This window comes from Coregonus clupeaformis, chromosome 8 (assembly GCF_020615455.1).
Source record: "Coregonus clupeaformis isolate EN_2021a chromosome 8, ASM2061545v1, whole genome shotgun sequence".
Classification (NCBI taxonomy): Eukaryota; Metazoa; Chordata; class Actinopteri; order Salmoniformes; family Salmonidae; genus Coregonus; species Coregonus clupeaformis.
The window spans coordinates 24534208-24548098 of NC_059199.1; the positions used below are offsets into that span (position 1 = coordinate 24534208).

Here is a 13891-nt window from a genome sequence, read left to right on the forward strand (position 1 = left end):
CGGTGAGCACCAAGGCTCACACAACAACATGTCAAGTAAACGATTTCACAAATTCGGCTGTTTTTAATATTTGCTTTGCTGTAATAAAGGCTTTACACTTTTTTTTCGTTAGAACAGCCTCTCTGGTATCTTTATAATTAATTTAGTGTTGTTTTGTCACGGTTTCGGCCGAGGCTGCCTCTCTTCCTTGCTCGGGCAGGCTTCGGCGTTCGTTGTCTCCGGAATACTAGCTGCCACCGTTGCATGTTTCTATGTTCGTTTGCTTTTGTCTAATTGTTGTCACACCTGTTTTCGTTTAGTGTATTAGTGTCCTATAAGTTCTCCTTGGGTTTGTGTTAGTGTTGTGTGTGATTGTTTTCACTGTCGTGCTTTGTTGCTGGATGTATTTGACTATTTGCTCGGTTGAGCTGTCCTCCATAGTTTGGAGAGTTTTGTCGCACCTGTTTGTGCGCCCGTTTTGTTTCGCCTGCGCGCGGAGTTTCGCCTTCGGGCTATTTAGTGCTTGCACGGTTAGAGATATCACTAAAGTCTTTGGAACTATACTTCTGCGTCCTGCGCCTGATTCCACCACCACACCCACTTACTACATCCTTGACAGAATCACACACCTTTAAATGGAATCAGCAGGAGCCGAAGCAGCGCAGGCGACGCTGGAGGACAGGGTCCGCCAGCAAAATGACCAGATCCTGCGGATGGGGTCCGCACTGCAGGAGGTGATCACCACCATCAGAGGCTGGGAGACCCGAGGGACACCTCCACTACCATCGTCCCTGCCCGCGCCATCGGCAAGTCAGCCTCTTCCCGCTCCGGAACCCAGAGGAGTTCGACTCTCGCTCCCGAGGGCCTACGATGGGACCGCTGCCGGGTGTCAGGGATTCCTTCTCCAGGTGGAGCTTTACCTGGCCACCGTGCACCCGGCGCCCTCGGGGCACGAGAGCGTGTCCGCCCTGATCTCCTGCCTTTCCGGTAAAGCGTTGGAATGGGCCAACGCAGAGTGGAGGAGAATAGACGCTAACACCATCACCTACGACGAGTTCTCCCGCCGCTTCAGGGCGGTGTTTGACCATCCCCCGGAGGGGAAAGCGGCGGCGGAGCGTCTGTTCGGCCTCCGGCAGGGGAGGAGGAGTGCCCAGAAGTTCGCCTTAGAATTCCGCACTCTAGCGGCGGATGCAGGGTGGAATGAGCGGGCCCTCATCGATCACTATCGATGTAGTCTACGTGAGGACGTCCGTAGGGAGCTGGCCTGTAGGGACACCAGTCTCTCGTTCGACCAGTTGGTCGACATGTCCATCAGGCTGGATACCCTGCTAGCTACCCGCGGACGTCCCGAGGGGGGTCCGTCCATTTCACCCTCCAGCACTTCCGAGCCGTGCCCCATGGAGCTCGGTGGCGCTGGCGCTAGAGAGAGGAGGGGTCGGAATACGAGGGGGTCCATCTCCTGCACCAACTGTGGTCGGGGAGGACACACCGCGGCTAGGTGCTGGGGATGGCCTCCCTAGGGGGGAAGACGACAGGTCCCGCACTGGGGAGTCCTTCCAGGTGAGTAGGCGCCCCACTCACCCAGAGCTCTCTGTTGCACACTTTTGTATACCTGTGCGTTTTCCACAGGTAGCACCTCATTCCCAGCATAAGGCGCTGGTAGATTCAGGCGCGGCTGGGAATTTTGTTGATAAGCAATTTTGTTTAGCCTTAGGGATTCCCCTTCTACCTGTTGACGTTCCTTTCCCCGTTCATGCCCTAGATAGCCGTCCGTTGGGTGCGGGCTTGATCAGGGAGGTTACAGCGCCACTTAGGATGTGTGCGCAGGGGGTCATCAGGAGATGATCCAGCTATTTCTGATCGACTCGCCTGCGTATCCGGTGGTGCTGGGCATGCCCTGGTTGAGTACCCATAACCCATCTATTTCGTGGCAGGAGAGGGCTCTGATGGAGTGGTCTGCCCAGTGTGTGGGTCGATGTTTAGGCGTTTCCGTAGGGGGCTACCTCGGTGGAGAGTCCAAACCAGGTGCCCGCATTGCACGTTCCCCCTGAGTATGGGGATTTGGCTATTGCGTTTAGTAAGTCGAGGGCGACGCAGTTGCCGCCCCATAGGCAGGGAGATTGTGCGATAGACCTCCAGGCAGGAGCTGCGCTCCCACGGAGCCATGTGTATCCTCTGTCTCAGGAGGAGAAGAAAGCTATGGAGACTTACATAGACGAATCTCTGAGACAAGGATACATACGGCCTTCCACTTCCCCCTGCGTCCTCGAGTTTCTTTTTTGTGAAGAAAAAGGATGGTGGGTTACGCCCGTGCATCGATTACCGTGGTCTCAATCAGATCACGGTGAAGTACAGTTATCCACTCCCGCTGATTGCGACCATGACTGAGTCATTGCATGGGGCGCGTTTCTTCACTAAATTAGATCTCAGGAGCGCGTACAACTTGGTGCGCATCAGGGAGGGCGATGAATGGAAGACAGCCTTTAGTACCACCTCGGGCCATTACGAGTATCTTGTCATGCCATACGGGTTGATGAACGCTCCGTCAGTTTTCCAATCATTCGTGGATGAGATCTTCAGGGACATGCAGGGGCAGGGGGTGGTTGTGTACATAGATGACATTCTCGTGTACTCGCCTACCCGAGTCGAGCATGTGGCCCTGGTGCGCAGAGTGTTGCGGGAGGCTGGTGGAGCACGACCTGTATGTCAAGGCAGAGAAGTGTCTGTTTTTCCAGGAGTCGGTCTCCTTTTTGGGGTATCAGTTGTCTGCGTCTGGGGTGAAGATGGAGGTAGACCGGGTGTCAGCCGTGCGTAATTGGCAAACACCAACCACTGTGAAGGAGGTGCAGCAGTTTTTGGGGGTTTGCGAATTACTACCGGAGGTTTATCCGGGGTTTTGGACAGGTGGCAGCTCCCATCACGTCTCTTTTGAAGGGGGGTCGGTCGTCTGCAGTGGTCTGCCGAGGCGGACAGGGCGTTTGGGAGGCTGAAGGACCTGTTTACCTCGGCCCCGGTGCTGGCGCATCCGGATCCCTCTTTGCCATTTCAGGTAGAGGTGGACGCGTCAGAGGCCGGTATAGGAGCCGTGCTTTCGCAACGGTCCGGCGCGCCACCTAAACTCCGCCCCTGTGCTTTTTATTCCAAGAAGCTCAGTCCGGCGGAGCGAAACTATGACGTAGGGGACAGGGAGCTGTTAGCCGTGGTACAGGCCCTAAAGGTGTGGAGGCACTGGCTTGAGGGGGCTCAACACCCTTTCCTCATTTTGACGGACCACCGTAACCTGGAGTACATCCGGGCAGCGAGGAGGCTGAACCCTCGCCAGGCGAGGTGGAATATGTTTTTGACCCGGTTCACATTCAAGATCACGTACATCCCTGGGTCACAGAATGGTAAGGCAGACGCACTGTCTCGGCGGTATGACACGGAGGAGAGGTCCGTGGAGCCCACTCCCATACTGCCGGAGTCGTGTCTGGTGGCACCGGTAGTGTGGGAGGTCGATGCTGAACTCGAGCGAGCGTTACGCACCAACCCTAGTCCACCTCAATGCCCGGAGGGTCGGAAGTACGTTCCGCTCGAGGTTCGGGATCGATTGATCTATTGGGCTCACACGTCACCCTCCTCTGGACACCCTGGTATCGGCCGGACAGTGCACTGTCTTAGTGCCAAGTACTGGTGGCCCACGTTGGCGAGGGATGTGAGGGTTTATGTTTCCTCCTGCTCGGTGTGCGCCCAGTGTAAGGCGCCTAGACATCTGCCTAGGGGTAAGTTACTACCCCTGCCCGTTCCACAACGACCATGGTCTCACCTCTCGGTGGATTTCCTAACTGACCTTCCTCCTTCACAGGGGAATACCACTATACTGGTCGTTGTGGACCGGTTTTCTAAGGCCTGTCGTTTGCTCCCCATGCCGGGCCTTCCTACTGCCCTGCAAACCGCCGAAGCACTATTCACCCATGTGTTCCGGCACTACGGGGTACCCAAGGATATTGTGTCTGATCGAGGTCCCCAATTTACCTCCAGAGTCTGGAGAGCTTTTATGGAGCGATTGGGGGTCTCGGTGAGCCTCACCTCGGGTTACCACCCGGAGAGTAATGGGCAGGTGGAACGTGTGAACCAGGATGTGGGTAGGTTTCTTAGAACATACTGCCAGGACCGGCCAGAGGAGTGGGCAAGGGTACGTTCCCTGGGCCGAAATGGCCCAGAATTCCCTACGCCATTCCTCCACTAACCTAACCCCTTTCCAATGTGTGTTAGGTTACCAGCCGGTTCTGGCACCTTGGCAGCAGAGCCAGATCGAGGCTCCTGCGGTGGATGAGTGGGTGCGGCGCTCGGAGGAGACATGGAACGCTGCACACGTCCACCTGCAGCGGGCCCTCCGGCGTCATAAGGCGAGCGCCGATCTCCACCGCAGTGAGGGACCGGTGTACGCACCTGGTGATCGAGTCTGGCTCTCTACCAGAAACCTGCCCCTCCGCCTGCCCTGTCGGAAACTGGGTCAGCGGTTTGTAGGGCCATTTAAAGTCCTGAGAAGGTTGAACGAGATGTGTTACAAATTACAACTACCTGTTGAATATAAAAGTATTAACCCCTCGTTCCATGTGTCTCTTCTCAGGCCGGTGGTAGCTGGCCCACTCCAAGAAAGTGAGATCAGGGAGACTCCTCCGCCCCCATTGGACATCGAGGGGGCACCGGCGTACTCCGTGCGGTCCATCTTGGATTCGAGACGTCGGATGGGGGGTCTCCAATATCTAGTGGAGTGGGAGGGGTACGGCCCGGAGGAACGGTGCTGGGTGCCAAGGAGGGACATTTTGGACCCGTCTCTCCTGACGGAATTCCATCATGGGCACCCGACGCATCCTGCTCCGCGTCCTCCTGGTCGTCCCCGAGGCCGGAGTCGGCGCACGTCTGGAGCCGCGCGTCAAGGGGGGGGTACTGTCACGGTTTTGGCCGCGGCTGCCTCTCTTCCTTGCTTGGGCAGGCTTCGGCGTTCGTTGTCTCCGGAATACTAGCTGCCACCGTTGCATGTTTCTATGTTCGTTTGCTTTTGTCTAATTGTTGTCACACCTGTTTTCGTTTAGTGTATTAGTGTCCTATAAGTTCTCCTTGGGTTTGTGTTAGTGTTGTGTGTGGTTGTTTTCACTGTCGTGCTTTGTTGCTGGATGTATTTGACTATTTGCTCGGTTGAGCTGTCCTCCATAGTTTGGAGAGTTTTGTCGCACCTGTTTGTGCGCCCGTTTTGTTTCGCCTGCGCGCGGAGTTTCGCCTTCGGGCTATTTAGTGCTTGCACGGTTAGAGATATCACTAAAGTCTTTGGAACTATACTTCTGCGTCCTGCGCCTGATTCCACCACCACACCCACTTACTACATCCTTGACATGTTTACATTGTTCCAAAGTGTCAGAATTAATAATAATGATAATAATAACCCTGCTTTTTCTTGATATCCTTCTTATTGTTATTATTACTAATATTATTATGATCATCATTATAATAAGTATTGCCATTATCATTAGTAGGCTTAGTATAGCAGCCCGAGCTGTAGGCCTAAGAGCAAATCCTGTTTAGTCTTAATAATGTAACTTATTTAGGCCTATATTTCAATGCTTATATAGGCTACTGTATCAATCAATCTTTCATTCGTTCATGTCATCACACAGCATATGAGTCATTCATGATTTGAAATGCAATCAAGCATGTTCGTTTTAAAATAAAATAAAGCGAGCTTAGAATAATTAGCTTAAACAATAAGCCGTTCCATTTCGGAAATTGCATTCACAAATGAATGTGACTGTTTTTAGTCTTTGCTGTAATAAAGGCTTAGCAAAAAAACGTTACAACAAACTCTCTGGTACGCTTATAATGTAGTTATTGTTGTTTACGTTGTTCCAAAAGGTCAGAAAATTATATTGTAATCTACGCAGCACCTGTTTGGCACACATAATATGCATGCAGCGCTTGCTCCTTACCTTATTTTTCTTGATCTAGAATATTTTCCACAACTAGTTACATTTATTCCACACATTGACTTCCCCTTGACCTCATGAGCAACCAGTAAACATTCCCAGTTTCGAGTTTATTTGTCACGTCCTGCACCCCTGCAGTCTCTATGTGGACACAGAGGAGGGTGAGCCTCAAAGAGTTAATACTATGGTCAGGGTCAGGAAATGCTCTGCAGATGGGGAGGGTATTTCCCACAAAGTGGATTTCTTGATTATTATACCATTGAATAAAGAGGCAAGTTAACTCAGAATACTAAACCAATACCTGTGCAGTAGCAATGTAATGCCATATAGTATTTGTAATTGTTTAGTAAATACATAGAAATGGAGATATGCTGTTTTGGTGTACCTCAAGATTGTATCACTCTCTCTCTCTCTCACACACACACACACGCACACGCACACGCACACTCACACACACACAAACACACACACAAATTGTTTTCTCTCTATCATACCAGTCCTTGTCAGCTGGGTAGGTAGGCTTGGTGGGTCGAAGGGGCCCCTGCTCCAAACAGCCCTTCATGGTGACCTTCTTCAGGGCCAGCCAGGCCCCCTGTCGTGCCCTGAATCCCAACCCCCGCAAGAAGAAGCCCAAATATGACCGTCCCCTGCCCAGTATACATGGTGAGGTCATACAAGGTCAGGGGACAACACTGGTTTTTGGTGTTGTTGTTAAGCTTGTTTTTGCAGAGTTTAAAGGGATAGTTCATCCAAATTACAAAATTACTTAACTTGCGTTTACATTTAATTGTGTCTTTATTTTAAATCCAATGCATCCAAAGCATGCTTGACAGTCTGTCCTGTCTCATAACATCTTTTTTGATCCCTTTCAGATTACAGCCACGTCAACAGTGGGCGTCAGGCTTGTAAGAGACATGAATTATATGTGAGCTTTAGTGACCTAGGCTGGAAGGTGAGCTGCTGTCTCCCTTAACTACTCAATCTACTGAATAGATAATATCATGATCTAACATTGTATCACCTTATTTGCTGTAACACACAATTAGCAAAATAAATAACAATGTAAATCACAATATGGGGATGAGGTAGTTGGGTGGGCTAATTACAGATGGGCTGTGTACAGGTGCAGTGATCGGTAAGCTGCTCTGACAACTGATGCTTAAAGTTAGTGAGGGAGATAAGTGTCTCCAGCTTCAGAGAAGCTTCTCTGGAAGGAGAGTTTACGGTCTAACCAGACACCTAGGTATTTGTAGTTGTCCACATATTCTAAGTCAGACCCGCCGAGAGTAGTGATTATAATCGGGCGGGCGGGTGCAAGCAGCGTTCGATTGAAGAGCATGCATTTAGTTTTACTAGCGTTTAAGAGCAGTTGGAGGCCACGGAAGGAGTGTTGTATGGCATTGAAGCTCGTTTGGAGGTTTGTTAACACAGTGTCCAGTGAAGGGCCAGATGTATACAAAATGGTGTCGTCTGCGTAGAGGTAGATCTGAGAGTCACCAGCAGCAAGAGCGACATCATTAATATACACACAGAATAGAGTCGGCCCGAGATTTGAACCCTGTGGCACCCCCTTAGAGACTGCTAGAGGTCCAGACAACAGGCCCTCCGATTTGACACATTGAACTCTATCTGAGAAGTAGTTGGTGAACCAGGTTAGGCAGTCATTTGAGAAACCAAGGCTATTTAGTCTGCCAATAAGAATGCAGTGATTGACAGAGTCAAAAGCCTTGGCCAGGTCGATGAAGACGGCTGCACATTACTGTCTTTTATCGATCGCGGTTATCATATCGTTTAGGACATTGAGCTTGGCTGAGGTGCACCCATGACCAGCTCGAAGAGGGGATGACCGCGGCAGCTTTCCAAATCTCTGGGGATCTCAGACGATACGAAAGACAGATTGAACAGGCTAGTAATAGGGGTTGCGACAATTTCGGCGGGGTCCAGATTTAGCAGCTCTTTCAGGACATCAGCTATCTGTATTTTGGTGAAGGAGATGTGGGCGCGGGGGGCATGGGCAAGTTGCAGCGGAGGGTGCAGAGCTGGTGGCCGGGGTAGGGGTAGCCAAGTGGAAAGCATGGCCAGCCGTAGCAAAATGCTTATTGATATTCTCGATTATCGTAGATTTATCGGCGGTGACAGTGTTTCCTAGCCTCAGTGCAGTGGGTAGCTGGGAGGAGGTGCTCTTATTCTCCATGGACTTTAGTGTCCCAAAACGTTTTGGAGTTAGTGCTACAGGATGCACATTTGTGTTTGAAAAAGCTAGCCTTTGCTTTCCTAACTGATTGTGTATATTGGTTCCTGACTTCCCTGAAAAGTTGTTCAATGCTAATGCTGTACGCCACAGGATGTTTTTGTGCTGGTCAAGGGCAGTCAAGTCTGGGGTGAACCAGGGGCTATACATGAACTCTAACATTGGTTTCAATGGGAATGACGGTAAATGGCTCAGACATTTATGGCAAACTGAAACTAAAAGAACCAATTTACCTGAGTCTACAATGGCAGTCTTAAAATAGAGTACGGATAGTGAGAAGTAACTTTCAAGACTGAAGCAATTGTGCCCTATAGTGGTGGACTTTATACTGTACCATGTTACTACACAACTAACATACACTGAGTGTACAAAACATTAGGAACACCTGCTCTTTCCATGACATAGACTGACCAGGTAAATTCAGGTGAAAGCTATGATCCTTTGAACGGGGTATGGTAGTAGGTGTATCAAGAATGGTCCACCACCCAAAGGTCATTCAGCCAACTTGACACAACTGTGGGAAGCATTGGAGTCAACATGGGCCAGAATCCCTTTGGAACGCTTTCGACACCTTGTAGAGTCCATGCCCCGACAAATTGAGGCTGTTCTGAGCAACAGGGGGTGCAACTCAATATTAGCAAGGTGTTCTTAATGTTTTGTACACTCAGTGTATGTAGGCCTCCATGTTTTTAAATAGTACAGTATCACACATCACAGTACAATGCCATAAAGCGTGGGCCTGTAGTACATGTAAATCAACTTAAAGTTGGTTTTTATTTTCATATGCAAAGAATAAAGCATAATTGTTCATGTAATAATATAATTACATGATATAATAACAACTCCAGGAATAGGAAATAGTGATGAAATAATCAAATAAATGAAAAGACAGAGACAAATGCTTTTGAACTACTATTTATTTTATTTAAAAATGTAAAATTCAGAGCAAAGTAATGTAGTGCACTAGTGTCTAGAGCACTGTTAGGTGGCAAAGTGTGACAAGAATCCTGTGGGGAGAGAAAACAAGAGAATACATGAATCTAATAGGTGTTAACTAATCAGGGTTCAACGAAGCACTTCAAGTCCTCAATTCCAGAGAGAGAGAGAGAGAGAGAAGAGAAGAGTGGCCCTTCAGGTCTCTGCAGTAGGACTACATGCTGGCCATGAGGTACTCGAGGTGGTACTCCAGGAGGCTGGAGAGCTCAGTGACCAGAGACTCTCGGTTAAAATACCAGGCCAGCTGCTGCCCAAACATGTCATCTAGCAGAGCCATCAGCCCGCCCTGAAGGGAACACCACACAACACATAGAAAATGGCTCTGAGCTACCAGCTTATCAAGAGGAGAGAGACAATGAGAGTTACTCCCCCTAAAACGGCATTGAAACCCTGTTAACCAGGAACGAGTAAAGAGGAAGTAAACTAGTAATAAGGAAGAAAACAGGAAGTAAACTCTTGACTCTTACATTGAGCAGCAACAGGTATCTCTCAGCCTTTGGCTCAATGCTGGCAACAGTGGGCAGGAAGGAGTACAGGAGAGCGTACAGACGCTCCATGAACCCACCAGGTTGCTAAAGTAAACAGAGGAGGAGAGAAGAGAAATTGAAGTGAAATTGCTAATAGACAGACATCTAAACATTTACCAGCGAGATGCTACTTACCACCATCAGGGATTTCTGAGCTGTCATCATCCCAAACAGCACCAGCTCAAAAAGGACATCTATCAGGTTAACATGATGGATCTAGGACAAGAAAACACGTTTGGAGAAAATAGGAATGATTTCAAATAGATCAGCTACTGTGCCGTATAAAAGACATGCATGTGGAAGAACTCAAAGTGAGACTTGAAAGAGTTAATTAACTCACCTTTGCCTCAGCCAGCTCCCTCTCAATGTCAATCTGCTTGGAGGGGTCACTCAGGTAGTCCGCAAAGTCGTTATAGGCATGGATGAATTCGGCCTCGTCCTATCACAAAGCAAAGAGCAGTGATTTTAGTGCACAGAACACATTTCCCACCGAGGACGCTCTCTTTCCCTTGAAGGACAATGAGTTAGTGAGCTACCATCTGGTGGACCTGAACCAGTGCGCCCAGTAGGACCTTTCCCGCCACAAACAGATGGTTCCTACTCAGGGTGGAACCGAGCAGGGTCTAGAGAAGAGGGAAGAGTTAGGGTGAGACACCCATCTTACTCTAGGAGACAGACAGAACAGGAAGACACAGAGAGTCAAAGAAAAGTGGGTCCACTCACAGTAAAGGCCTGGCGCAGGGAGACGAGCCTCAGGCCGATGTCCTCCACTCTCTTGGTGGTAAGGTAGAGGCTGTGGAAGAGAGGGAATGAAGCATGTCAATGGGGGATAACAGCATTGTGACCACTATCCTTCAGCATCTGACAAGCTCAGACTATACACACATTTAGAGGGACTCACTTTAGCAGAGGAACCTCCCTCTCCTCAGGCAGCAGGTCCTCCTACCAGCCCTACAACAACAGAACAATTATTCAACATCAGTGACCAATGTAATGACATGTCAAACAATGGGTCAATCAAAGGATCTTAATGCTACTAGTCAATAGTATGTGTGTGTGTAACATCTGACCTCATAGCAGTTGTGGCCCTCAGGCTCTGGCTCAGTGAACTGCTGAGTGGTGGGCGTAGAGACGGAGGCAGCCTCCGACCACGCCGAGGAGGAGAGCAGCCCATCCAGCCCCATGTGGAGAGTGGCGTACACCACCGAGACATCAGTTTGCTGCTCAAAACACACACACACAACACACATTAATAGAAAACAGACCATATCTAATGGAAAATGCCCTGTAATTTCTATTCTATATACATAGGAAATTGTTTATTTACCTGGTAGCAGCCATGCGTCACGGCCACAGACGTCTCGTGGCGGAGGTGAGACGCATACTGGGTCACCCCTGCCAGCCACATACTGACAGAGAGAAACGACATGTTAAGGCCAAACGGAATAAGTGAAGAAAAGCCTAATCTAATACTAATTCAGTAGTATTTACATCTTACCTGGATCCAAGAGATGGACTGCACCTTGGTGGCACAGTAGGGGATGCCCTCTGGACTAAGTCTGTGTGTCTCCTTGGAGATGGCCCACACCAGTTGAGTCTCCAGGCCTCGAACCCTACTCGCATGGTGCATCCTCACCACCACCTGCTGTGGAGTGAAACAACAAGACAACATCAACAAAACAACATCAGCCATCGCTGTAACATATTTCCATCAAGATCACATGACACTGACGATGTAGATTAGGATTAGGTAGTGACAAAGACACATACCTGGGATCCCCCACGCATGTAGGTGATAATGGGGCTGATGAACTGGAAAGTTCTCCAAGCTTTAGCCACCGGACCGGCATTGTTCTGCACAAGAGGGGGGTTGACATTACAATACATTCAGGTTAGAAACAGCAAACATTGCAACAGTGATGTGACTGTGTGTGTGGGTCTCTTACCCTGATCACAACAGGCCCACAGTACAGGGAGCTAAACCTAATCGGTATCAACTGCCAATTACCAGTGGCCTCCTAAAGCAGAAAGCAGACAACAAAGATTTTTAGAATGTCAAAGTGACACAAATTGAATATCTGGGATACTTTTCAAACATTAAACTTTCTGAAAATTGTACCTCAAGGATAGTCGGCACATCTGGCACCTCCTCAAGGATGGCTGGCAGCAGTGGTACATCCGGCACATCATCCAATGGCACAACCAACTGGACCTCATCCAGGACAGTGTCACGAGTTGCTAAGCCAGAACCCAGAAGCAGACCAGGACAAGGTAAGTTGAAACGAAGGTGAGTGTTTATTACAAATTCAAGAGTGATGCTGAATAATCCAGGGAACAGAGCGGGCGGCGTTGATTAGTTGTTGGGGGTGCAGTGGTTGATCCCATCCTGGGTCGGCAGCCGCCGACCACCAGGCAGAGGTTGGATGAAGGTTCCGGACGGGTGACTGCAGATGGAACAAAACGGGGGTAAGTAAGCAACAAACCAACAAGGTGCAAAAACAACAAAACTAACGCTAGGCTCTAAGACTGATACTCTGGTAAACCTACTGTTCATGGCTAACGATCCGGCAGGGAATGGATGTTAGGCCAGAGCCTAAGAAGGGTGATGATCAGGACCAGGTGTGCAGATTGCTGATGGGATGCAGGTGCGGAAATCAAGAGAGCTCCCCGGAGCGTTCCCGAACCCTCGGGAAACTGGAGATCACGAACAGAAAAACTAGTCACCAGACAGGACCCGACTCAGACTGCCGGGATCGTTACAGACAGTTGATTCTAAAATTAGAACATTGGAATACAAACAAACAAATGTTAGGATGTAAAACGTAGCGAGCTAGCTAGTACTACTAGTTCAAAAGTGCATCTCTTAGCAAAAGTCACTAAAGTCAACGTTAGCTTGCAAGTATGGATTACAGAAATACACAACATTTCACAAATTACATTTATATTGTTAAATGTGGTAAAATAAGAAGTTTAAACTCAACATACCCTCTTCGAAGTCGATGTCGCTGTCCACCTCCCGACGATTAAGAACCCTGCAAAACGGAAAAAGACAACAAAAACAACCCACAAATGAATTTGAACAACCTGTCGACGCAGTAGACCGCCGACGTCCACGCACTCTCCCCACCAATTTTGAAAAGCACGCAGGCATTTTCCAGTCGATCTTTCAGTCTCAGGTCTCAAAAATCTGTCAAGTTTGTTGTTGTTGAACAGCAAACTGAAGTTGTTGTTGTTTTCGAACAGAAAACGTTCAATAGAACGCCGAGATGTTCTATCGGTTAGATGTCTCTTCGCAACACATATTTTTGAAAATTGTTGTTTACAAAATTGACAGCTGTGTTGCCATAGAAATGAGTTTGGATCTCTGCTTACCATTAGAATTCTATAAAAATTCCATTCCTACTCATCATTCTAATTCTATTGACCCTATTTTGTCACCAGAGGATTTCCTATGTTGTTGGTATAATATAAAACAAAAATACCAAATGTTCTTTTTAAGTCACTAGCTAGGTCAATGGCCCATTGAAATGTTTTAGCATGTTTCATGGAAGTTGTTGAACTTCTGAAAGTCTAGGCTTTGACTCAGTGGATAATAAAGTATTGTGGAGCACAGACAACCCGGTTTAAAATATATTGACCAAATTTAGACAAGGGGGGCAAAGCCACAGCTCACTGAGGTAGGAGAGCACTGAAGTATCTGCATAATAATAATCCATATCTCTTTTATAAACAGGATAGTATCATTGATTATATAAAAGTGCATGTATAAATAAGTCTGATTGACCTTTTTTCATGCCAGGTTCACCTTCTGAAGCCGGACGAGGTTCCCAAAGCGTGCTGCGCACCCACCAAGCTCAGTCCCATCTCCGTACTCTTCTACGACGACAACAACAATGTGATCCTAAAGAAGCATCGTAACATGGTGGTCAAGACCTGTGGATGCCTGTGACACCTGTGGTGTACCATCTATTCTACATCTTTTTTATAAACTTGACTACCATTGTTCCAAAAGATACAAACGGGGTAATATACCTTGCAGCCAGCAGTTGATAGCAATAATCTGGCAATATGTGTATAAATACTATGTATCTACACTGAACAAAAATATAAACGCAACAATTTCAAAGATTTACTGTGTTACAGTTCATATAAGGAAATCAGTCAATTAAAATATA

The 13891-nt window shown here is 48.3% G+C and overlaps 1 protein-coding gene and 1 long non-coding RNA gene across 2 annotated transcripts in view; both read right to left on the reverse strand.

Annotated features, from left to right (window-relative positions):
• LOC121571475 overlaps window positions 1-13638 on the reverse strand; it is a 34541-nt gene extending 20903 nt beyond the window's left edge. Inside the window, exon 1 of the mRNA XM_045222233.1 lies at window positions 13522-13638. Coding sequence (XP_045078168.1) covers window positions 13522-13580 — 59 coding nt within the window. The 5' untranslated portion in view covers window positions 13581-13638. The remainder of the gene's footprint in view (window positions 1-13521) is intronic.
• On the reverse strand, window positions 10194-10660 carry LOC121572481. The gene is made up of 3 exons (XR_006661303.1): window positions 10618-10660; window positions 10440-10509; window positions 10194-10339 (listed from the first exon to the last, which is right to left on the reverse strand). It is a non-coding gene; the product is annotated as an uncharacterized LOC121572481 (long non-coding RNA).
• Window positions 13639-13891: the final 253 nt, after the last annotated feature.